At 41.5% G+C, this 26053-nt stretch overlaps 1 protein-coding gene across 1 annotated transcript in view; it reads left to right on the top strand.

The window, feature by feature from the left end:
- The first annotated feature begins 11368 nt into the window (after positions 1-11368).
- The window catches only part of ATP7A (ATPase copper transporting alpha), a 38842-nt gene continuing 24157 nt past the window's right edge, over positions 11369-26053 (top strand). Inside the window, exons 1-9 of the mRNA XM_081897761.1 lie at positions 11369-11454; positions 13875-14015; positions 16311-16800; positions 18136-18873; positions 19699-19923; positions 21191-21354; positions 22824-22985; positions 24927-25003; positions 25686-25911. Of these exons, the coding sequence (XP_081753887.1) occupies positions 11410-11454; positions 13875-14015; positions 16311-16800; positions 18136-18873; positions 19699-19923; positions 21191-21354; positions 22824-22985; positions 24927-25003; positions 25686-25911 (2268 nt within the window). The 5' untranslated portion in view covers positions 11369-11409. The remainder of the gene's footprint in view (positions 11455-13874; positions 14016-16310; positions 16801-18135; positions 18874-19698; positions 19924-21190; positions 21355-22823; positions 22986-24926; positions 25004-25685; positions 25912-26053) is intronic.

Raw genomic sequence — 26053 nt, 5'->3', positions numbered from 1 at the left:
CTCCCATCAACTTGTCTAATCCTCTTTCAAAGCTATTCCAAGTTGGTGGCCTTCGCTGTCTCCTGTGGCGGTGAGTTCCACAGTTTAACTGCGCTACATGAAGAGGTACTTTCTTTTATTCCGTCCTGGATTTTCCATAATTCAGCTCTATTGGATTCCTATCATTTATTATATTATTATGAGAGAAGGGAAAAAACTTTTCTGAATCAATTTTCCTTTTCTCTAAACTGAGCCCTCCCCCCTGCAAAGCTGCCTCTGCACACTTCCAGCCTTCCTTTTAGACCAGGAGTGAGAAACGAAGATTGGATTACAGTGTGGTTGGACTACAGCTCCCACCGCACTTCAGCTATTCGCCCTTGCTGGCTGGGGCTGATGGGAGTTGGAGTCCAGCAGCGGGTTCCTTTAACGGGCTCTAAGTCTATATCTACAGCTCTGCCTTAGAGGTTATTGAGGCGGGGCATCATGTGGCCTAGCGTCATCTTCCTTGTCACATGATCATCCATTCTCTTCCACGTGATTCCTTTTGCTTTACAGGCGGGGCGGAAGGAGGGAAACGACGAGCGCGATGACAGCGCAAAGTGTGTAGCAACCGTCGTTGGGAGGGGCGGGGCCAAGCCTCAAGGGGGCGGGGGGAACTTAGGGAAACAGGAGGGGAAAGAGTCCGCCGTGCTGTTTGCCGTCGGCCGGCGCCTCTTGAGGGGCAGAAATCTGGCCAGGTAAGGAGCCTGTCCGGGCGGAGAGGAGCGCCCTCCTGCCACGTGAGAGGCCGGCAGACGGAAGAAAGAACGAACGAGACACCCCTCGCCTGGCGCCTGAGGTAAATCGCTCCTCAGTCTACCTAACAGGGTTGTTGTGAGGGCAAAACGAGGAAGGGGGAAGAGCGATGTGGACCCCTTCGAGCTCTTTGGAGGTGGAAAAGTTGGGCTGCGAATGAATAAATATTATAATAGATGAGACGCATCTACCCCCCTTTCCTCCAGCTTCCTTATTCTCTTGAGCGGAGACTGCTGGGTGTGTAACCGCAATCGACCCCTCCGTGGAAGGACTAGCGTGCTGGAGTCGGAGGGCGGCATGGGGAAGCACTCTGCACAGGCTCAAGAGCTCTCTTGGTCGGCTTCGCTTCCCTCTCTGTCATCTTCCCACAGCGCCTGTTGTGGAGAGTAGCTTTCTGGATTGCAAGCCTCTTGGAGCAGGGATCTCTTCCTTTGTTTAAAGAATAAACAATCTTTTTAAAATTTCCTGTTAAGCAAACTTAATTAATGCACCATCCACTCACTTAGACATTTTTATTTATTTATTCTTAAAGGAAGAGCAAGCGAGAGCCAGAATATGTCCCTCAAGAGGCATCTTTTAGTTCATTAATTAATGCTGATGTAGCTGCTGAGTGTGTCTGTCTTTAAAGTCAACCTTCCTGAAAAGCATTTGATTCTGCTTGTGGATGCGAGGCCCTCTCCTGATATGCCCCACCTGTGGAGGTTTCATTCTGTCGGGTATCTTGTGCCTGGGTTTTAGAGATGCCTGCCCACCTTGGCCAGAGGATGGGGCCAGATGCTCTCCCCTGATTTGGTGTGTTTGGAAATACATGTTTGTGATGTGCAAAAGTTTTTGCTTTTGTTTTAGTCCCTTGTTAGCATTGAGGTGGTTTACCAAGGAGAGCTAGCATATAGAAGAACGCAGGGTAAAAGCCCCTTGATCAGTGGGATGCTGATGCTGCTTCATGTAATGAACAGGTCAAGTTTACTCCCTCTGTTGGATCAGCCTTGTGAAATCTGTGATATTAGGGCTAGTTACTTGTCTTCTCAAGGTGTTTAGCTTGTTCCCAGAGGACAATTATGTGGGACATTGTGGACTTGGGGTTTCTTGTTTTGTGCAAAACAGTGTGAACTTTTGATGAACATCTGAGGGATAATGGTGCCAAAACTATGTAAACAGAGATGATTGCATGGGATGGAGCATGGGCCAGGATCCCATGGACTACAACTAGTTCCACAAGCCCCAGGAGTTGGGGCAATTTTGGACTTATGTTTCTCAAATAGCAATCTCTCATTCCACATGACAAGCTGTTTTTGTAACTGAGAGGTGTTTCCAAGGCAGTTTGTGATAAGGAATAGGCGGCTAAGTCTGCTGATTTGTGGGAGGATGGGGACAGAATATGATTGGAGTGGTCTGAAATTGCTCTTTGGTTCCTGTTTTCTGTGATAAATTAATGTGCAAACAAAATTCTAACTACTCTTTCAATCAGTGCTTCCCACTAGTTTTTTTTCCTTTCGCATTTATTTTCCATCCTTTTCTCTTTTAAAACTATCCTCATCCATTTTTGTGCAAATATAATTATAGTCCTTCAACTGTTTCTTCTTTCAACATAATATTGGATGTGATAAATGCATTAAGTATAATGCAGTAGGAAAATGCTGTCGTTAAACTGAACCTGTAAGTGTGTACTAATTAAGGTAGGAAATATATATGTATGTATGACAGGTGGTCAGAAAATGTTCAGGAAGGCTGATTAAAGCTGTTTCAGTTTCTTCTAACCTTTTTTGTTTAAAAGCTTTATGTAAACTCCCTTTCATGTAAGTGTCAAAGTAATGTACAACAATCAAATCAACCACTTTAAAATTTCATAAATATACAAACACTAAACATGGAATCACTAAATGATTCTTCTCTTTTTGACATATGTGTGAGTGGCTTTGAAGGGAGGAAAGCTGGTAGAGTAGATTCTTCCTTTCATATGTAATTGCATAATATTTTGATCAAATCCTACACAGTAAACAGGTCACTAGACCTTATTAAGGTAATTATAGGGACACTTTATTTTGCTACAGTTGCATTTAAAAAACAAGCTGAACTACTTTTGTTCTTTATAATGGTACAGTTTAGTATATGCATGTTCTGTTGGTTTAGAAATGGTGGTAATGAATAATTATTAATGAGATCCTGATCTTATTCTGATAATATCTTATACAAGTGGTGAACTGATCTTTCTACTTAAACTCATTCTTGTAATTTAGAGTGATGAGCCAAGGGATACTTTCTTTTAGAGTAAAATAGTATAAAATACTTGCACAACTTTTTTTTTTAATGGAAGTGATATCTGTAATAGACGACTCAAATGATGAATATAGTGGTTAATGAAGTTAAGATTGGTGCCTTACATGAACGTGCAGTGATTTCAGTGAATTGTTTTTCCGTGTAAAGTCCGTAACTGATTGAGCCATATACGAACAAAAGAAGAGCCTGCTGGAACAGGGCAATGGCTCATTTGTTCCAACATACCTGTTCTCATAGTGGCCAAATAGATTCCAGTGAAAAACCTGCAAGCAGGACTCAGGCACAAGAGCCCTCTTTCTCTCCTGTGGTTTCCAGCAATTGCTATTAAAAAGCATAACCACCTCAGGCATAGCCATCATGACTAGTAGTCATTGATAGCCTTATTCCTAATAAATTTTCCTCATCTTTTTTTAAAGCCATCCAAGTTGTTAGCCATAATTGCTTCCTATATACATCAGACATCCTCCTTCCCCTTTATGTATAATCGAAAGGGGCTTCCTGGCTGTCAATAAAGTTGTATGTGATGCAACATTTTCCACTACTACTAAACTTTTATGAAATAGTTTCATAACATTGATAATGTAATGAATGAATACAATAAACATCAGATTTGGCAACTGGAATGGACACAATACTAGGTAGATCTAAAATAAAAATTATACTAAACTTTATATAAGTAGCTATCCTTAGAAAGCGCACAGTATATCTATGCACCCAGCTTTTCAGACATGCTAAAGTTAGATTGTTAACCACTTCTGGTGCCATCAGGGTGCCCTTGGGCTTGCTGATCAAGCTCCTGCCAACCTAGCAGTTTGAAATCATACCAGTGTGTGTAGTTAAGTAGGTACTGCTGTGGTGGGAAGGTGCTGGTCATGGTGTTCTGTGTGCCAGAAGTGGGTTAGTCATGCTGGCCACATGAAGCTATCTGCGGACAAATGCCAGTTCCCTTGTTTGAAAGCAGAAGTGAGTGCCACACCCTATAGTCAAATTCAGCTGGACTTAACCATCCAGGGTCCTTTACTTTTACCTTTCCCCAAACAGTTCAGGTATCATCTCAGCTTAATAAGCCAAGATAAGCACCTCTAGGCTATCGATCCACCTGTCACTAGAGGCAGAAGTAATGTTTGTGTACAAGAGTGTCTTTATCAGTTTTGGCTGCTTCACCAGCTGCAACCCTATGTGTTCAGTGATAACCTTTCGTGTTATCTTTCAGCTGGTATCTTCCCATTTGGGCTACTCCAATACATTATACATAGGGCTACTTTCAAAATGATTCAGAAACTTCAGTTACAATATGCTGGTGCTTCACCATCTTCACTTGAGCACAGTCCATCCCATTTCCAAGCCCAGTTGATGCAGAGGCTATGAATCAAGTGCCTTATGAAAGTGAAGTGTGGAAGGTGGCTACAGAAGAGAACATACTGTGACGCTCTTAACTGTGGAATGCCCTCTCCAGGGATGCTCACCTGGGACCTCCATGGTGTCATTTCAATGTTAGGTGGATACCTTTTTTAATTTCCTAGGCTTTTCATTTGTTTCATATGCTTTTACTCTTTTGCTTGCTTTTTAACACTTTTTTATTTTTATTGAACTTCAGTGTGTCACTTTTTTGTTGTGAGATGCTCTGAGAGCTTTAAATAATTATATGTTTAGGCTAGTGTTCTTACTTTAGTCACTGAATGTAATATGGAGAAAGGTACTATTAACCCCACTTGAAATCTGTGGACAGAGACACTTAAATGCCATTAGGTGTTACAAACTATATAATAACCTCATCAATACATACTACTAAAAAAGCAGTAAAAAGTACAGAGATGCAATAAAGCATTATACAGAAAGACAGTATTTAGGGCAGGGGTAGGCAACCCTCCTGATATTGCATTATAACTTCCACCATCCCTGATCCTTGGCTCTGCTGACTAGGACTGAAGTTGGAGTCCAACAACATCTGGAGGGCCACAGGTTCCCCACTCCTGGCTTAGGGCTTGATTTTGTGCGAATGTGCTAGTGTGAATGAACTTGTTTTTGTGAAGAGTACTAGAACATCAGCCGTCATCTTGGTTATTTACAGTGTTCGAAATTAGCTAGGTGCATTTTGCACCTGACTATCAGCCACTTGAGACCCAAGTGAAGGTGCCTGATGTCTCCACCACCTGGAGGTTCATGCCTGGGGATCTTTGGAGCTTGACTGTTTTCACACACTAATACTACATCCAGTAGAATTCTGTCACTTATATTTTATCTGCACAATCAGAATGAATTTCAGGAACCAAAATGCTTTTTCTCTGCAGCCTGAGCAGGTGTAGTGAACAATGTTAGAGTTACCGGTAATTGTTGTAGCTTGCCCTCACTTACTCTACCCCCACTGCCTTGCTCACAGTTGTGAAGAATGTTCTTATGTCTTATGAATGGTCTGTCACCATTAAGAAAAAGAGGTAGGAATAGGCCAATATATATGTTGGCTGTCTCTGGATAAAGCAACTTTTCTACTTTAAGTTTTCAAAGTTCTTAACCTAGCACAAGGTTGTCATCTGAACTAGCCAGATGCTTAGCTCAGAATCAATTACAGTCAGTCCATCATTTGTAAAATGAAATTTTAGAGCTGTCTTGCCCAAAAATGGCAACTAAACATTCCATTTTTGTGGCTGTAACAGGGGGTGGATCTACAAACAGAAAGAAAATGCTATTAATAAGTTAGATATTAAATTGTTATAACAAAAGGGGAAAACACTATGGAAAATCGCAAAGAAATATTTTGTTTTGCTCTCCAGCACCATCTGGAGTTTTTTGGACTAATGTAGCTGAGTCCCTGGGTTTAAGGAGCAATTAGGTGCCTAGCTTATATATCTGAGTTTCTAACACTGGTTATTTAATTATCCCATTTAATTATTAGCTAAACCTTTAGTTGACTGTTTGGTGAGAATAATGGAGTACATGCTATATTCTGGGGCTTTTTAAAAAATTCTGGCGTGTGACTAACAACAGAAGAAGACAATAATGTATGTGGCCTTTCCTTCCAACAATGGCTGGCAGGTGATATGTATGAAGCTATAGGTGTGCCTTGCACTTCCTTCATATCACAAAAACACACCTATACTGATAAATTAGGTGAGTAATTAACTAAAATATATTTGATGTACCAGCTTGGCATACAAATGCCTTATTCATCATTAGTGAAGTGAACAAAGCCATCAGTTAAGCATAACAAGAAACATTTATATGTAGAAATATTTGGTTAGGTCCTAGAACTGATAGCAAACATTCCTATTGTTATTTTAAAAAAGGAAGGTCATATGTTATTGAATCATTTTTCCCTCAGAGGAAGGCAAAGGAGAAAAGACCCAGACCAGAGAGTTTATGTACTATTTGGAGACCACAAATGGCCAGAGATTATTAGTTTTATTGGCTTTTTTCTTATTTTAGAAGTATTTGTACTTTAAATGATACTTCAGTGCCTTGTAGAAAGGCAGCAAAGTATACTTGCAACTTATGTGCATTTAACTTGTGCACATTCAGCTTTATGTGCTTGGCAAAAAAAATTAAGAGGGAGAAAAAGGGGCAGACTCTGAGAAAAAAGACTTTGGCAATACCATATGCTACTGCACCCATTGTGTTTTGACAACACACGATTTTGGCTTTAGGTGCGGTCTTCAGAACATAACCCCTGCGCAAGTTGCAGGTTTGCAGAATAGAAGTATTGGAAATAATATGTAAGTTAATTACTGTATTATAATGCCTAGTATTTAAATACTGTCTCCATCATGAATTTACTAAGTGTCCGGAGCAAGCCACTGTTGAGGTGTAGCTGCCTATCTACAGCAAGAGTGGCTACAGTTCCCATCATTATTTAGATTATGAATCAGTGCATATTTTTGAAACATGGAAATGTTATGCCCGTTGTGCATGTGGAATTAAAAAACAACTAATTCTTCAATTCATCTTGGTTTGTTCATGTGTGAAATGGCCACCCAACATTGCACAACTTGTGTGACCCACCAAGGTGAGAACACAGAGCAAGGCATGGAGTATAATCTGCTGGACAGTGGTTTGCAACCAGTGGGCTGTGGCACCCTGGGTGACTTGAGGAGCAATCAGGGAGCCCCTGGGGGTGGCCCGTCCTTGCAGCCCATATCTTTCTGCATTACCTCTCTCGTAATCTCCCTGCATCCCTTTCTCTCCCCTCCCCATATTTATTTTCTTAAAATCTCCCCCCAAAACAAAAAGGTTTCCCAGCTTCAGTAGATAACAGTTCCTTAGGTTTACACAGAGGGCTTGAGAAATGCAAGAAAATAGCAAAGTAGGTGTGCCTGGATGTGTGTGTGTCCTATAAGGAGAGATTTAAAAATAACCATATTTTAGTGGTTTGTTTGATTCTTGTGGGTTCTTTGTAGGTCTTGCTGTTGCAAAAGAAGACCATAGAATTGTGTGTGTGTTTGTTAAAGACACACTACTAAGTTGCTTTTATTTGCCTTGTTCATTGGTGATGTCATCTAAGTGATTATGGTGACATCTTTACACATAACCAAGGTGTTCTTGTCTTCAGCTCCTTATTTTGGGAGAATACAGTATTTTAATCTCTTCTTAACACTATATCCATGCACTGCCTTGGCTCTGCTCTCTGCTTCCTAATGTCAAAAAATGTAAAGTAGCTCTCTATAGTGGTTTCTTCTAGTGCTGGAGAGAACAAAGGGGCATTGTCTACTGCAGTGTTTTTCAACCACTGTTCCGCGGCACACTAGTGTGCCGCGAGATGTTGCCTGGTGTGCCGTGGGAAAAATTGAAAAATAAAGTGTTTTCTAATTTTTCATATTTCTGTTTACTTACTATTTCATAATAAAGTAATTATAAAATACATTCTTTGTGTTTATTTGATTCCTATTCAAGAGAATTACTTTATATATAGTCAATATAGGCACAGAGTTAATTTTTTTAACATTTTCTAATGGTGGTGTGCCTCGTGATTTTTTTCATGAAACAAGTGTGCCTTTGCCCAAAAAAGGTTGAAAAACACTGGTCTACTGCTTTGTCATGAGAGTGTAGTGTGAAAGTTGGAGAGACTAGCCTCCCTCAATTCATCATTTCAGGCTCTTTGAATGAAAAACAGCAGTTGATGAGCTATTCCATCTCTTTAGTTAAAAGATAACACTGAGAACTTTGGGGGGTCATAAGTTTTAAATTGTATTTGTCTTGCATGTGCTTTGTTTCCTATTTTTTGTATGCTTCTTTGTGAAGAATTTTTTTTAACAAGCAAGTTATATGTTTATTAAACTTAAAGTATCTCTGACAGGACTTGCTTACCGTAATTTCATGATGCACAAAAATGTAAATTGTGTAGATAAAGGACAGGATGCAGAGAACTGTACAACTAACTTTTTGTGCCCATGAGGGCATTAGATTACCATACCTTATATTTCCAAAACAGTAACCCCTTGTGCCACTTCACAGGACATACTTTGAAACTTAGTTGAGCTTTAAAAGTAAATTGGGCCTTCAGAAGTGTGCTAATGAAAGAGAACATAAAAATAAAAATCTTTGCTCATCTGCAATTGTATCATGGGTGTGAACCTATGGCAAGTTTTTGGACTTCCTCCAGTGTATGCCAAGCCAAGAATTTAAACTTTGGTTGGCTTATCTGAACTCAGTGGGTGTCGTTGCTTAGAACTGACTGGCAAGGAGGGAAGTTCAGAGTGCTAAGTTCAGGGAAGCTGAGCTGTAAGCAAATTAACTTCCGCAATTGTGCATTCACAGGCAAGCTCTCTGCTTTTGTCCAGCAACACAGAGTTAACAGTGAAGCTTCAAGCTAAGCTTTCTGCAATTTTACACCATTTTTTTTCTTTTTGAGCTAGTGTTGCGTTTCTGTTTACATTCCCAAGTTTGTAGTTCTGTGCCTAGATTCAAGTCATATTTTAGCTAGTTATTCACTGAAAAAACAAGGTTTATTTTCTTAACATTATGTAATACATTACTGCTCATTCCCAGACGCCTTCCCTATATAAAGGTAAAGGTATTCCTGCCCGTACGGGCCAGTCGCGTCCGACTCTAGGGTTGTGCGCTCATCTCACTTAAGAGGCCGGGAGTCAGCGCTGTCTGAAGACACTTTCGGGTCACGTGGCCAGCGTGACGAAGCTGCTCTGGCGAGCCAGCACCAGCGCAGCACACGGAAACGCCGTTTACCTTCCCGCTATAAAGCGATACCTATTTATTTATTTGCACTTAGGGGTGCTTTCGAACTGCTAGGTGGGCAGGAGCTGGGGCCGAAGGACGGGAGCTCACCCCGCCGCGGGGATTCGAACCGCCGACCATACGATCGGCAAGTCCTAGACACCGAGGTTTTACCCACAGCGCCACCCGTGTCCCTTCCCTATATAGAGAGGTTATATAAACAGGGTTGTGTTCTTGCCCCAACTCTTTTTGGCAAATACTTCTCCCTGGTAGTCTCCTATGCCTTTGGAGCAATTGGGGTCTGTTCAACCTGGCATGTCTCTGCGCCAAGACAAAAGTGTTGCGGGTCCTTATCCAATAGATTTTGTTTTCAGATGACGCAGTTCCTGGAAACAGATGGTCAGGTTTTACATCTATAGCAGTGACCAGAGGAGGAATGGCCACTTGGAACAGAGAGCAGAAATGCCATGGTTCATCTGCAGCAGCACAACTGGACACCTTAATCTGCCTCAGCTGTAACAAAACATGTCACCCCTATATCAGTCTCCACAGCCACAGCAGGTGCTGTAACCTTCCAAAAGTTTGACTTCACCCCCAAAGGCGCACTCCTCCATGGTCTCCCGAGACAGACGGATTTCAACTATTCTTAGGGGCTGTGAAGATCACATTGACGACTTAATCTTCATACCATTGTGGTTTAATATAGCATGATATTATTAGGTTAAAATGTAGTTGTTCAGTGAACTAATATTTACAGAAAACATCTCAACCTGTGCAAATTACAGTTGTTACAGCAATCTTCTAAAAGAAGGTAAAGAGCATAATAGGGTAGGAAATGCATCTTAGTCAAATCCCCTTTTATCTATTATTTGAACTTAGTTAGGCGAAAACCATCTTTTGTTAAAGTTGATTTGCACCTGCTACTTAACTGCCACCTAAACTTCTTGTTCTGTGTCTGTATTTGTAATAGGGTAATAATCTTTATTGAAATTGTTATGTGACAAACAGAGCTTTTATACCATAACGTATAAAATTAGCAGCAGGTGAATATGAAATTCTAAAACCCCTAGGTTTGTACATGTTTTGTGTTTAGGATTTTTCAAGAGATTCTGGGAAGTAAAAAAGCTTCATTAACATGTAACCTTGAAATTTTGGATCCCCTCCAAACTGATGCCAAAGTTTTGTGGTGCAAACCCTGTGTTTTGTGCTACCCCCAAACTGAATACAGTGGTACCTCGGGTTACATACGCTTCAGGTAATATCTGTTCTTATCCTGAAGCAAAGTTCTTAACTTGAAGCACTATTTCTGGGTTAGTGGAGTCTGTAACCTGAAGCGTATGTAACCTGAGGTACCACTGTACTCCAATTTAAAAGTAAACTCTCTATTTTGATCTGATCAAGTGTTAATTTACAAATTGCCAAACATCTTGTGAACTCTTCAGGAATATTATGTAGAGGGTAGTTATATATGAGGGCTGTATGTCCATTTTTTATTTTGGAAATTTATACAATTTGAATTAATTGTTCATTCCTTATACAGTATCCCAGTTTCTCCAAAGATGATGTAATTGTCAGCATGAAAGGAAGGCTTTAATTACCTGTTTTCCTAATGACCTCATTCTATCTGTTTGGAATTTATGTAAACAAGGGCTTGGTCACATTTGAATTGCAGAGATAATTGTATTATTCCACATTTGTTGTTTGGGTCAATCTTCCAGGGATTTGTGCGCACAGATGATGGTACAATTGTAGGCCTGCTATCCTTTTTGCTGTTGGATATTTTTGGACCAAGTACAGGCTGCAGTGCTTATTGGTGACAATACCATGTACTCTACTCCCGCCGGCCTTTATTTAGCTTTGCATAAAATAGTCTGAATGAAATTGCAGGTTGCTTGTCGCAGGAAGGTATATATTTAAAGCATCACATAATGGCCTGTGACGTAGTGGTGGTTTCCATTGTGGAAAATCTTGCCTATATGCACCTCACATTTTTGTTAGGGTATGCTTTTAGTTTATGTGTTTATTTGGAAAAATTACTGAATGCAAGCAATGCTTTGTTTGATTATGCATCTTGATCAATGTACATGATATTTTATGAAGTTCTGTCCCATCTCCATACCTCCAAAAAATTAACTCCAAGGATCTTATATTCTAGAACTTAACATTTGGAAGCCCACCCAACACCCATGTAGCTCCATGGACAGACAAGCAGGCAGAGGAAGGTGCTGGGGAAGCAACAAGGTGGGAGCCATAGAAACACAGAGTAGCAGCCTCCAATGGCTCACTGCATGCAGCAAATGGGAACTCAGTATACATCTGGGAAGGGGTCCCACTTCCAGTTGCACGACTGGCAAAAAGATAACAATTTCTGGACAAAAGGAGCGGAGCTCGTGGGAGAAATTCGCAATGCAAACTCTGTGGAACAGCTCCCTATTATCATGGGTAGGCAGACTAAGGCCCGGGGGCCGGGTCTGGCCCAATCACCTTCTAAATTCGGCCTGCGGACAGTCCGGGAATCAGCGTGTTTCACATGAGTAGAATGTGTCCTTTTACTTAAAATGCATCTCTGGGTTATTTGTGGGGCCTGCCTGGTGTTTTTACATGAGTAAAATGCATCTCTGGGTTATTTGTGGGGCATAGGAATTCTTTCATCCCCCCCCCAAAAAAAAATAGTCTGGCCCCCCACAAGATCTGAGGGACAGTGAACTGGCCCCCTGCTGAAAACATTTGCTGATCATAGATGCTGGGTGTACAGAGGCTGCAGATGGAATCCCACATGAGTAAAATGTGTTTTGCATAAAGTTCAAATTCAGAGTATAACCCCTCACTACGTAAGGTGAAGTGGGGGGATCCACTCCAAATACAGCTCAATCAATCAGGAGGAGTGCTGCATGAACCAATAGCCTGGCATCTGCATGGACCAACCAGACCTTCTGGTCAGTTTTTGAAATGCGCCAAGTGCATTTAGCACCTTACTATCGGCCACTTGAGACCATAGGAAAATGCCTGGGTGCCAGGGTGGCGCCCGACGTTTCCACCACCTGGAGGTTCATGCCTGGGGATCTTTGGAGCGTGACTGTTTTCACACACTAATACTACATCCAGTAGAATTCTGTCACTTATATTTTATCTGCACAATCAGAATGAATTTCAGGAACCAAAATGCTTTTTCTCTGCAGCCTGAGCAGGTGTAGTGAACAATGTTAGGATTAATTGTTGTAGCTTGTCTTCGCTTATCCCACCCCAGGCGTATACTAATACATCTGTTAATCACAGTCAATCCATCATTTTTTAAAAATAAGACTTTAGAGCCGTCTTACTCCCAAATGGCAACTAGACATTTCATTTTGGTGACTGCAACCTTGGTCTAAGGAGCCATTTGGTGCCTAACATATATTTGAGTTTCTAACACTGCTTCTGGCCCAGCCTTTGCTTACCCCTAAATATTTTGTGAAGCTACTGGTAAATTTGGCCTCATTTTCAGCCTTTGTGAACAATCCATGTGCACACCCTTTATTTTGCCTTCTACATCAGACCTGCTGGGTAGCATCATAAAGGATTTGACTGCCCCTCCCTACATTATATATCCCTGTACGCCTTCCATCTACCCTGTCCCAGTGTGTCATACACCCTGATAACAGCAGATTGGGTGAAGTCAAAGCCATTATTGAACCTGCCCAAGATGGAGTAAATCCCAAAAAAGTGTGCGTGAGGTTGTCAGTGTATCACCCCAGCAGGGCTCCTGAGCCTCATTGGAGTGCCTGGCTTAGAAAAATACAGCAGTGGATCCCCCCCTACTGTGTGACATTTTAAAAAAAAGTTGGACTGCTGTTCTTGTCCACAGCATAATGTACAGGCACCTCCCCACTCACACGTGACCATGTATACACATGTTGCTGGTCAGTGCTTTCCCCCCCAAAAAATGTTTAGGGGTACTCTCATTTTCTTACTCATGTTGAACTACTGCCCCTCAATTAGGCCAAACTTAGATTCACAAAATGTTTAGGGGTAAAAAAAAAACAAAAAAAAAACCCTGTGTCTCCTACAGCCACTTTCCCTCTCATCCTCCAGCCTCCAACTGGCCCCAGAGCTTAAACCCTAGATATTTTGGTCTGGATTGGAGAAAGAGTGGGAGAGAAAGCTGGAGAGCAGGAAAAAGTTGGCATTAGAGGATGCTCCTCACATTACGTGATTTCACTTATATGTCGCGGGGCCTGGAACATAACCTCCACCTAAGTGGTGGGGATACCTACATAAAGCCATCAAGTTTGCTATGTAAAAAATAGGCTTTTCTCCAACACACTCTTCCTTTCCAAGGTGCCTTCATGGCATTTCATAACTGAAACCTTCCTGTGCTGCTTCTGCTATTTGGATAGGTAGAAATCCAGTATTTCAGATGGATATCCCCAATTAATGTGTACTGGATTCTGCAGTTAGGTCACAAGATAACACTTGATAATAGTCTTTTTAAAATATAATGACAATTTTAGTGGATGCATGGAAGTACTTTGAGAATTTCTGTAGCCTGTCTTTACAGGTGGCATATGGTCTTTGTTAAGTTTCATGTAAGATAAGTAGTCCAGTGGGCCGGAAATTAACATAGGCCATTTTTTGCCTGAGTACAAATACCACATCTGTTTTTCTTCCTTTACATCTTTCAGGAATGTGAAGCAGTAAATAGAATGGATCCAGTATCAGGTGCCAGATCAATTGATGTTTGTGTGGAGGGAATGACATGCAATTCTTGTGTACAGACTATCGAGCAGCATATTGGAAAACTAAATGGGGTTCACCATATTAAAGTAAGTATTTTTTCCCCCACATTGTTACCTGATCAAAGGGTATATGAGGTGTGGTAGGCCTTGTTCGGCTAAGCAGTTCACAGGATATAATTCAACTAAAGTTTTTTTGAAGAGCACCATCTGGGTTCTTGCTAAGAGATCAAGTTGTGCACTAAGGGATTAAGTTGTGCACTTTGGAAATACTATTATTAATGATCAGGGAAATAGTATACGTTTACTGCTGTTTCGGAGAGCATGCATTTTGGTTATCTTACATATAATTGCAGGTAAATCAATCATTTCTACCTTAGGCAAACGCAGAGCAGAGAAGCTATGTTAGTTAAATAGATTACGTTTGTGTAATTAGATCATAAGAGTGGCTTCCTGGTTGTGTTTTGCCTAAGGAAAATAATAAAATTTGGAATTAATGTAATTGGCTTTTTAGTGGCATCAGTTTGCCCTTTGGAAAATTGAAATAGTCAGAAAAGAACTCAGCTTGTTGAAAGCAAATCCAATTTTGAGACAGTTGCCCTGTCTGATGTGAAAAGCTAGTGATGTCAGCAAAGTTGTGTATGAAGTACAAATTATTTTCTGCTGCTACTAATTCATCAGTTCCTTATTCTCTATCCTAGTTAGTGAATTCCTGACTTTTCTATCCCTATTGAAAAAGATCAGTTTTAAAACAGTTTTAACAGCTACATTTCTCAAAATGTAATATATGCTCTCTTTTTCAAAGATCTCTTTGTCTCTCACATCATTTGGCTGTTTTTCCTGGAACAGGTTTTGATTAGGTCAGGCACCAGAAGTTCAGTTCTATGGGGCTCAGAGAAGGAAGAGAAATTCAGAGTAAATGTTATAGTTCTTGCTGAAACCATCACACTAATCAGTGAACTACAACAAGGTGGGTGGGTGGGAACGGTAACTCTGAAGACAGATGGAGATGTTCAGAGTGACATGGGTCACTCCTCCAAGTATGAGCCACCCAGGATATGACTGGACTCCTGCTGGACGACAGTAAGGAGCATGAATCTGGACAAGTGGGAAGTCACTTGAACACATCAAGATATTAAAGGGTCTGGAAACTAAGCATTATGAGGAATGGTTGAGGGAACTAGGTTTGTTTAGCTTAGAAAAGAGGAGACTGAGAGAAGACATGGTAGCCATCTCCAGACTTCTCAATGGGTGTCACATGGAAGATGGAGCAAACTTGTATTCTCCTGCTCTGGAGGCTAGGACATGAACCAAGGGATTCAAGTTACAAGAAAGGATTTATAAGAGCTGTTTGACAGTGGAACATACTCCTTTGGGAGGTGGTGGACACTCTTTCCTTGGAGATTTTAAAGCTGAGGTTCAGCTATCTGTCAGTGATGTTTTAGTTGATACAGTGGTGCCTCGCAAGACGAAAAGAATCCGTTCCGTGAGTCTCTTCGTCTTGCGGTTTTTTTCGTCTTGCGAAGCAAGCCCATTAGCGGCTTAGCGCTATTAGCGGCTTAGCGGATCAGCTGATAAGTGGCTTAGCGGATCAGCTGATAAGTGGCTTAGTGGATCAGCTGTTAAGCGGCTTAGCGGATCAGTTGTTAAGCGGCTTAGTGGATCAGCTGATAAGCTGCTTAGCGGCTTGGGAAAAGGGGGGGGGAGGAAAAAACCCCCGCAGGAATTCGCAAGACATTTTCGTCTTGCGAAGCAAGCCCATAGGAAATTCGTTTTGCGAAGCACCTCCAAAACGGAAAACCCTTTCGTCTAGCGGGTTTTCCATCTTGCGAGGCATTCGTCTTGCGGGGCACCATTGTATTCTTGCATTGCAGGGGGTTGGACTACTAGGTGATTCTCAGGATCCCTTTGAACTCTACAGTTCAGTTATTGTAAGTCTGTACCAGCTCTTTTCTTTCTCTCTTTAACCTTTTAACCTGTAGAATTTCATTTCAAGCCTGATCAGTGCAAGGGACAGTGCAACATGGGATTAGTATAATCTTCGCTGTATGTAGAGTGTTATTTATGCTTAGGGCACTTTGGAAAGTCCTGTGTGAGAAATTTATACTGTATTATGTGTGTGATACTCAGAAAGAATCTGGCCACTTTTATTGTGACTCACCTTGTAGCCAGTCATCTTGTCTTACAGATAAATCCAAGTTAATTTGTGGTTTAATAGGTACAGTCTTACACTTCCTTCTCAGATGAGTGGAATCACGTGCAGGGTGTCACTATAATAGGACAAAGCTGCCTGATATGTTAATGCCACCTTGAGATTTTAATCTTTGTTTGGCAAAGTTGTCTAACATGTTTTTTCTTTTTTTCTTTTTCTGCTTTCCCTTCAAGGTTTCACTGGAAAATAAGAATGCAGCCATTATTTATAACCCCAAAAAGCAAACTCCAGAGTCACTACAAGAAGCTATAGATGACATGGGATTTGATGCTACACTTACTAATGCAAACTCTAAACCTGTTTTAGCAGACACCATTTTTCTTACAATACCAGCTCAATCAGCATTAACATGTGAAGAAATCCGTACCAAACTCCTGCAAACCAAGGGCATCTTGGATGTGAAAAGCTCTTCTGACAGAAAGTCTGTAGTTGTAACATTTGTCTCCTCTATTATAAATGGCAAGCAGATCAACCAAATAGTGCCAGAATTCAGTTCAGAGAATGTAGCGCATGAAATAAATCCTGGAATGTCTGAAGATTCAAATTTATTCCAAACAAGTGATGTTGCATTAAGGATGAAAGTAGAGGGGATGACCTGCCATTCTTGCACTAGCACTATTGAAGGAAAGATTGGCAAACTGCAAGGTGTCACACGAATTAAAGGTAATTAAAACGGATTAGAGTTTGGTTTTTCCTGGCCTTATATGTTGCTTGATCATTTCCCATGAGTTTTCCAGTATTGCAACCCTTTATTTGGTATACCCAACTAGGTAACTGAGTGGACTCTTTCTTTTACCCTATTCTGTGTAGAGTTTGCAGCCAAATCACAGATGCATGCTTTGCTGGACAAGCACAGGCTAGTACACAGAGAGTTCATAGAGAGGACCCTTTATGTGTCCACTTCCCCTGCCTCCTCTGGGCAGGTATTCTGTAACAAAGGAGATATTCCTTTATACTTTATTCTGCCTCTGAGGAGACTCTTTCCACCATGCTTCCTAACTTATCAGACATGTGTCTGGGGGCTTTCAGACACACACTACCTATTTTGAAGCCAGTTTCTTTATTTTGTATCTAGGAAGTTTTCTTTTTGTATTAAGATTTTTACTAAAGTTTTTATAATGCAATAAAATATAGAAAACTAATGTAAATTTAAAAAGAGACAAAAACAGCTGCAAAAGAAATAGAGAAAAAAGAAAAACAAAGAAGCAGAAAGAAGGAGGGAAAGAGAAGGAAAGGAAAAGGAAAGTAAATTTTTAAAATGAGAGAAAGAGAAAAGAAGCAATAAAGAGAGATAAAAAGTACTCTGATTTTCCATCTGCCAGTTTCATTTCAAAAAGTTATTTAATACGTTCATGGGAATATCCATCTTCTCCACTTTCTGTTAATATTTCTCTTAAGTCCAACTCTCTCAAAATCATTCATTTCCTTTTCCCTTGAAAAGTCCAAGAAGGGTTCCCAATTATTTTTATTAGTAATAAATTTCAGCTGTGCTTTTTCTTTAAAGTCTTTCCACTGTGATCACATGTTAAAATAATATTCCCTAATTCTTTTCTTGTTACATATCTTTTAATTCACACCCAGTTCAGTATATTCAATTTCCATTTTCTGTTGTGGTGCAATTGTGTGCTGTAGAATGAGTGGTGTTAATAGCAAAAGAAGACAAAGCTATGTTAGTAAACAGAGGCTCATTTGAGGGTGGCAGAACTCCTTCCCCAATTGCATGACAGTTTATCACATTCCCATAGGGACAGTGCTCCTCCCCCTTTGAAAGCTAAACCCCACCATTGCAGGCATGTGACCCGTCTGTGTTGCACACTGTGTTATGCACTGGTATGTCTGTGATTTTGCAGCCTTTCCCCACCTGGCTTGCCAGTGGCAGCAGACCTTTCAGAGGTGGGCAAGAGGTTGGATTAGCCTGCTAACATGGAGGGGGAAACCAGGATTTTAGGTGAAACATCATTAGGGAAACATACTAACAATTCACCATTTATCTTCTAGTCTCCCTGGACAATCAGGAAGCTGTGGTGGTTTATCAGCCTCATCTCATCACATCGGAGGAAATAAAAAACCAAATAGAAGCTGCCGGTTTCATGGCATCGATAAAGAAGCAGCCTAAGCCCCTCAAACTTGGTGCTATTGATGTAGAGCGGCTGAAGAACACACAAACCAAATGCTCAGAAAAAGCTCTGCAAGAATCTCCAGAGTACACACAATGTTTGAAGACCATAACATTCCGAGTTGATGGCATGCACTGCAATTCATGTGTCTTCAATATTCAAAGCAGCATATCAGCACTCCCTGCAGTAACTAGTATAGCAGTTTCTTTAGAGGAAAAATCTGCCATGGTAAAGTACAATCCCAGCCTAATCAGCATAAGTGCACTGAGAAGAGCCATAGAAGCAGTATCCCCAGAGACTTTTAAGGTCAGCCTTTTTGACGGACATGAAAATGCTGCACTTCTGAACACACCTAAATCTCCGCTGAAATCTCCAAGAGCTGTCAATAGCATCATGCACCATCCCTTGACATGCACTACCGTGATAAATATAGAAGGAATGACCTGCAATTCTTGTGTACAGTCAATTGAGAGAGTAATTTCCCAGAAGCCAGGCGTGAAGGCAATACATGTGTCTCTTCTGAACCATAATGGGACTATAGAATATGACCCCATGCAGACCTCTCCAGATGACTTAAGGAATGGCATTGAGGATATGGGTTTTGATGCATCCTTAACAGGTGATAGCTCTTTAAATTATGCTTATAGAGCAAATCCAACTGCTATTTTGAAAGGTAGCTTTCTCTGGAGGGGGTTGTGCAAACCCATATGGTAATTATAATCTCTTAATACTGATTCTGAAATGGCCTAACCTGGAGTCACTCACCCTAGCTTTTTGGGGGTGCGGGCACAGGAAAGGAAATATTAGGTGTCATTAAAGGCAGCTGATTTGGAGATGTCTGCCCCATTGTGTACATTCCAACAATATGTTGTTCTGCATAGCCCCACTGAAATTAATAGGTCTATGGTATGGTGTATCTGATTGAATGTTGCTGATGTCTTCAAAGATCTGGGAAGATGCCCCTCCTTCAGCTCTACATGCTTGCTTTCTACATGTATGCTCTACAAGCATGTGCTTTAAACAATTGTTTCATGTTCTTATCTTAGAATATTTGTAGTGTTTCAACATAAAGGCTAGCAGCCACTCACAACACTACAGATACTCTGAGATAATAAGCAGGAACACAAAACAATTGTTTGAAGCACATGTTTCTAGAGCATACATATAGAAAGCAAGCATGTCCCCTAAAGAGACATGGAAAGGATATCCTAACTGGAAAGGATATCCTAAGGGTAATTTTCCAATTAGGAAGCATGGGATTTGCTATTTTCTCTGCTTCTCAAATTCAAAGGTATCTTCTGGGCTCAGCTAGAAATAAGGTAGACTGGGAGAGCTGGTATTTTTAGCTCCTTCAGATGTGAAATGAATGCATCCAGTGTCCTTGGGACTAACATAGTTGCAGCAGTTGTTCAAACACATTAAAATTATTCTTTTCTGTTCCCAGGTCCCACAAGTACAGAACCCTTGGTGCTAATAACTCAGCCCTCACAGGAAAGGCTGGCAGAATCTCAGGATAATAAACACTTCAAAATGGAAGCTCACTCCAACCTCTCCCCCGTCCACAATAAGCAGGATGCAAGTGTGCCTTCCAAGTGCTACATTCAAGTCACTGGCATGACATGTGCTTCCTGTGTGGCAAACATTGAAAGGAATCTGAAGAGAGAAGATGGTGAGATATACATTAGTAAAATGGATTTAAGTTCCCTGACACCATTTTAGTGATGCTTAACCTGACCTTTTAAAGCTCAGGTGATGCAAATATGTAGGCCCTTCAGGGATTCTAATTATACAGTTTAAATTCTAAGGCTTGCATCTTTAGCAGGGATGAAGAAATGGAGTAATATGTTGTGGGAGTGAATGCCATCCTTTGGCAGGAAAAGAGCTAGTAGTATTTGCCATTCAATACCATAAGACGTAACAATCTTCCAGTCTTCTCTGTGTCTCTTGTGGCAGAAAATAGAAGGTGGAATCCATAATGTTTCACTGCCAGCTATCAGTTTTTGTTCCCTCTCTAAACTCTTAAAGGCTAGTGGCCAAGAAATCGGATAGTGTATTTTAGTGGCTGCCTTTCAAAAAAGATCTGAAAGAGGATCCAAAGGCACTGCTGTCGCAGCAGCACAATGACTGTGTATCTTTCCCCTTCATTGCAGGGGTTTATTATTATTATATATTCAATTTATATGCCACTCTTTATCTGAAGATCCTTTGGAAAAAACAGTAAAACAATCACAGAAAGAATCTTAATAACAGTTCCCCTCCCCCACTTCTAAAAGGTCGTAGATTGTTTAATGGCCAAAGAAGAATGTTTTCGCCTGGTGCCTTAAAGACATGTAATACATTAGAAATTGGGAAGAGGATGCAGACTGGCAGGGTGCTAGGGTGGTTATTTGAGGACACTGGTTTCCACAGGTGCTGCATTGAGAACTTCCACACTAAACAATATTGTATACTTTCTTTGTAATGGGCGCAAAAACCATATTCACCTTTTTTTCTAACTTTAATCTACATTGAATATATGAAGTGAAGTGGAATGCGGAGAAGTAGTTATTTATCCATTCTAGCATTTATAGCTTGTCTACCTGTTCAAAAAATCAAGGTGGCTATCAAAGCCTTTACCTTGACTCAAATTAGAGCCAGAACACATTCTGTGAATAAGTTGGCTCCTTTAGCTGTTGCATGTAATGCCTATTATGTCCCAGTATTGCTGTTATGGCCTAATCTGTATAGAGGTATATGGCACAACTCAGCCTTCCCTAATGGGTACTCCCCAGATGTTTTGAATTACAACTCCCATGAAACCCCAGTCATCAATGGAGTGGTGGTCCATAACATCTGAAGACTACCTGATTGCGGAAGGCTGAGCAAGAGCATCCCGCTGTATATTACACTCCTAATTTCTTTATGTAATGTTCCTATGTGTGGCCTTGTGTCTCTAGGAATACACTCTGTTCTTGTTGCTCTAATGGCTGGGAAGGCAGAAGTGAGGTATAATCCTTCCATCATCCAGCCATCAGCTATAGCGGAATTGATTAGGGACCTGGGCTTTGGAGCTACAGTTCTGGAGAACTATGATGAAGGAGATGGCACCCTGGAACTTGTCGTAAGCAAATAATTTAATATTTCAATGCCACTTAACACTCAGCCATTTTACCTAGTGAGCTTTTCATACAAACAGAATTAATTAAAGAAAATTCCTCTACAGATTGTGTGTAAGTAACTGTGATTCCAAAAGCATTTAGAGTAATTTATCTCCCCCACCTCCTCTTCCTTTGCATGTGTGAGAGAGTGTATGTCAGAGAGATTACTACTTGGCAAGCTCCAGCCATTAGCTAGAGACACTTAGTGTTTGTATGGAACAATTTTTGTCAGGACTGTAGCAGGGGTGGAGTGAAGCTAATTTTTAAAATTTAAACTCAGCCTCCATGCCAGCTTGTGTTAGGGCAACAAACATTTAATCAAATTTTCAGTATAAAAAGGGGGGGGCGGAATTAAGAGAGGGGAAGTCTGATCTCATGCCCATTTGTGCCACATTTCTAGGCACAGGTCCATCCTTTAAAGCTCTGTTTCAGAGTGTTGTTGTTGTTGTTGTTTTTGGCACTTTCTCCATGAAAACCCTCTCCAGACTGCAGAATCGGAGCAAAAGGCAACCCACAGAAAACCCAAGTTGCCATTTGTTCTAGGTCAGTGCTAAGGAGTGGGTTTTCCTAGGGAAAGTGGGGGGGGGGGGGGATGGTCTTGGACATGAAGCTTTAAAGTGCAGGTATGTGCCTTGAACGCGTGGGGGTAGAGGTAAGTGTGAATGAGCCCTTTGCCTTGGCAGTTCAAGTTTTTATTTTATTTTGGTGTGCCTGATTCATAATACAGTGGTGCCCCGCAAGACGAAAAACCCGCTAGACGAAAGGGTTTTCCGTTTTGGAGGTGCTTCGCAAAACGAATTCCCCTATGGGGTTGCTTCGCAAGACGAAAAAAATCTTGCATCCCCCCACGGGTTTTTTTCGCTTTTTTCGCCCTTTTCTTAAGCCACTAAGCCGCTTATCAGCTGTTCCGCTGATAAGCCGCTTAACAGCTGATCGCTGGAAGCCGCTTGACAGCTGTAGCGCTAATCCACTAAGCTGTCAATGGGCTTGCTTCGCTAGACGAAAAAACCGCTATACGAAGAGCCTCACGGAACGGATTAATTTCGTCTTGCGAGGCACCACTGTACAGTTGAGCAACGGTACTCTCTTCTTGCCAGTTAGGTTTACGTTTGTACTTTATTTATTTATTTCACAACATTTATACACTGCTTGATTGTAAAAAACCTTGAAGTGGTTTATAAAAGATAAAAAGTAAAAAAAAATATTTACAACTTTAAGGTGCATCGGTTTATAAAAAAGTATTCTGCCTTCCTTCTGAAATACAGTTGTGCTACAGAATCAATAAAATAAAGTTAGTGCAATTTTGGGTCATTGACTGGGAACAGTGCCATCTTCCGATTGGAATTACTTATCAACTTACTTATTTATGATGCATGCAAAATTATCTCTGAAGAGAGAATATTCTGCAAACAATAAACCTTTGTTTTAACAGGTGAGGGGAATGACATGTGCCTCATGTGTTCATAAAATAGAATCCACGCTTATGAAAACAAAAGGGATTCTGTACAGCTCTGTAGCACTTGCAACAAATAAAGCACATATTAAGTATGATCCTGAGATAGTTGGCCCAAGAGATATTATACGGATTATAGAGGTAAGTAGTCTTGTGAATGTAACAATTTGCTGGTTCATTTTTCACATATAAATACTACTGTGTTAGTGGAATATACCGTATTTTTCGCCCTATAGGACGCACTTTTTCACCTCCAAAAATGAAGGGGAAATGTGTGTGCATCCTATGGTGCGAATGCAGGCTTTCGCTGAAGCCTGGAGAGTGAGAGGGGTCGGTGCGCACCGACCCCTCTCGCTCTCCAGGCTTCGCGCACCTCTCCGCAAGCAGCGGGAGCCCGGCGCTGGGCTCCCGCCACTTGCGGAGAGTTGCCTGCATGCTGAAGCCTGGGCGCGATGAGCTCAGCGCGTCTAGGCTTTGCGCACCTCTCCACAAGCAGCTGGAGCCCTGCGCTGGGCTCCCGCCGCTTGTGGAGAGTTGCCTGCATGCTGAAGCCTGCGCGCGCTGAGCTCAGCGCAGCTCTTAGCAAGCTTCAGGAGCCGGTGCTGGGCTCCCATGGCTTGCAGATAGCTGCCTGTTCTGGGGGCTGGGGTCGGGGGAAGCTTGGGCTTCCCCCACCCCAGCCCCGTGCCTGGGGGAAAAATAATTCCCCCCCTTTATTTCCCCCCCAAAACCTAGGGTGTGCCTTATGGGATGGTGCGTCCTATAGGGTGAAAAATACGGTATTTTGCAGCTGAAGATTGTTGGGCCCATTGTGGATAGTAAAGATACCAGTATAAAGATAATTGTAATCTTGGAGACTTTGTCTCTGTCCCTGTCTTGCTCCCCCAACTCTTATCTTTTTCAGTTACCTTTCTTTCTTCATGCTTCCATCTTTATTTCCTCATGTTTGTCTGCTTTGATCATGGACAGGGAACATTTTTTGTTCCACAGGCCACATTCTTATCGAGATTAGCCTCATGGGCCAATCTGACAGTTGGGGGCCTCATTTTCTGGTCAATCACAGGATGTCATATAATGACACTGTGATTGATGGTTGGGTTGTCTTGCCCACCTATGAGCATCCCTTGCAGGGTTCTGGAGCACCAGCAGCTGCTCAAGGACACACAAGAGAGAAGCCTGCATTTTAAAATATTCCCCCTCTTGCTGCTGCTGTGTGAAGCCAGAGAAGGAGATAACTTTAAAATGCCGGCTTCTTTCCATTGCTTCCCACACAGGGGGCAGTGGGACAGGTGAATGGGAGTGAGAGAAAATTACCTCAGCCTGTTTGTGAGTCTCCCCACTGGTCTCCAATCCTGACGTTGCAAGTTGAAAGGAATAACATGGGAAGATTTGCAAACCACCCCGTCTGGCTCCTTTTCTCCTAGGATGTCAGAGGTGGAAATTAGCTGTGCAGGGAGGCTTAGAGGGAGAAGCAGTTTCCAGTGACTGGAACTGCTACTCCCTCCTTCAGCTGATGGGAGCATCATTGGGAGCATTCCTCGCTCAAGCAAAGCAACATGTGAGAGCCCACTTTAAGATCCTGATGGTTCCTTTGAAGCTCTGCTCTTACCTGCCTCACAACTGATGTCATATGTGATGTCTGGTATGGGGGAGGTGTGTAGGGCCTCTCCAAACAGGCTTGCAGGCCAAAGGGAGATGACTGGCAGGCCAAGTTTGGCCTGCAGACCAGAGGCTCCCCATCTCTGGTTTAGATTGGCCAAAACCTTCCTGTAGGTAGGTGTACATTGTTTTATGTTGCATATTGTACAGCACCATGTTTTTAAGGTGTTTATTATTAGCAGTATATGTACAGGTGATATGCAGATATTCAGACAAGTGCATGGTATCCTCAAGAAGCATGATGTGTTTGAGTCAAATGTTAGCATCATTTACTGAAATACAGTTAAAACTCCTCTAACATTTTGAAAGAGCTTTGTGGGAGGGATCTGCTCTCTTGCGCTCAGAATGTGTTTTTCCCTAGCTTTCAAAACTGACTGCAACATTTGTACACTACAATAAATCTAACCCCCCTCTTTTTTTTAGAATTTAGGATTTAATGCTGTGCTGGTGAAGAAAGATAGATCTGCTAGTCACTTAGATCACAAACAGGAGATAAGGCAGTGAGTATTCTTTTATTCGTGCTCCAATCCCATTCAAGATGTTTGATTCCTTCTGTGAGAATCCAGAATGTAGTTCTGTTATAAAGCAGGGCTGGGGAACCTTTTGCTTCCAAAGAGCTCTATTTCCTCAGAAGCATTTCAATGGGCTGCATGTTCCTATCAGTCCATGATTCATGAATATTCTCTTTCATTCACTCTGGATGTGTACACACTGTACCTTTAAAGCACATTTCCCCCCTCAATGAATCCAGGGCCCTGTATTTAGTTAAAGGAATTGTAATTCTGTGAGGATTAAACTACAACGCCCAAAATTCTTTGAACGGTGGAAATGCACTTCACATGTTCTTTAAAGCCAATAGTGTACACACAGCCTAATTGCAATTTGCATTGAGCAAAAAAATATTCCCTTTGGTTCTTTTTTTCCCAGTAGACTGCCAGCATGAGGGCCAGTCTGGATCAGGATCTTGGGCTAGAGGTCTTTAAACCATAGCCTCCTGCTGCACCTGCAACTTAAATTGATGGGCTGGGGGAGACCTTCCATTAAAGTGAATCATACACCCTACTAAACGCTTCCTGTCATGCTCAGGGTGCTAGATGCATGAATTTTTCTCCATAGTCAAACACTTTCCTTTCAATGTTGTTATGATTTCTTCACTATTATCTTGTTCTCTTATTTATTAAGATGGAAACGATCCTTCCTTGTAAGCCTAATTTTCTGCATTCCTGTAATGGGACTGATGATTTACATGATGGTTATAGACAGCCAGATGTCATCCATGCACAAGGTTGCAAACATGACCAAAGAAGAAATGGAAGCATATCATTCATCAATGTTCTTAGAACGCCAGATCCTTCCCGGCTTGTCTGTTATGAATTTGCTCTCCTTTCTGTTGTGTGTCCCTGTGCAGGCAAGTAGAAATAAATCAAATGCTAGTGTAATAGTATTTAAATTTCATGCCAAGATTCCTTTGAATGAACCATATGGAATAAAGCAGGTGGACAAATTTGCTGCCAACCCTTGGCCTAATTTCTTGAGCGTGCTTGGGGGTG

This window comes from Podarcis melisellensis (assembly GCF_964234715.1).
Source record: "Podarcis melisellensis genome assembly, chromosome: Z".
Lineage (NCBI taxonomy): Eukaryota > Metazoa > Chordata > Lepidosauria > Squamata > Lacertidae > Podarcis > Podarcis melisellensis.
The sequence above is the reverse complement of the archived record's forward strand: the minus strand, read 5'-3'. Positions and strand labels throughout refer to the sequence as shown.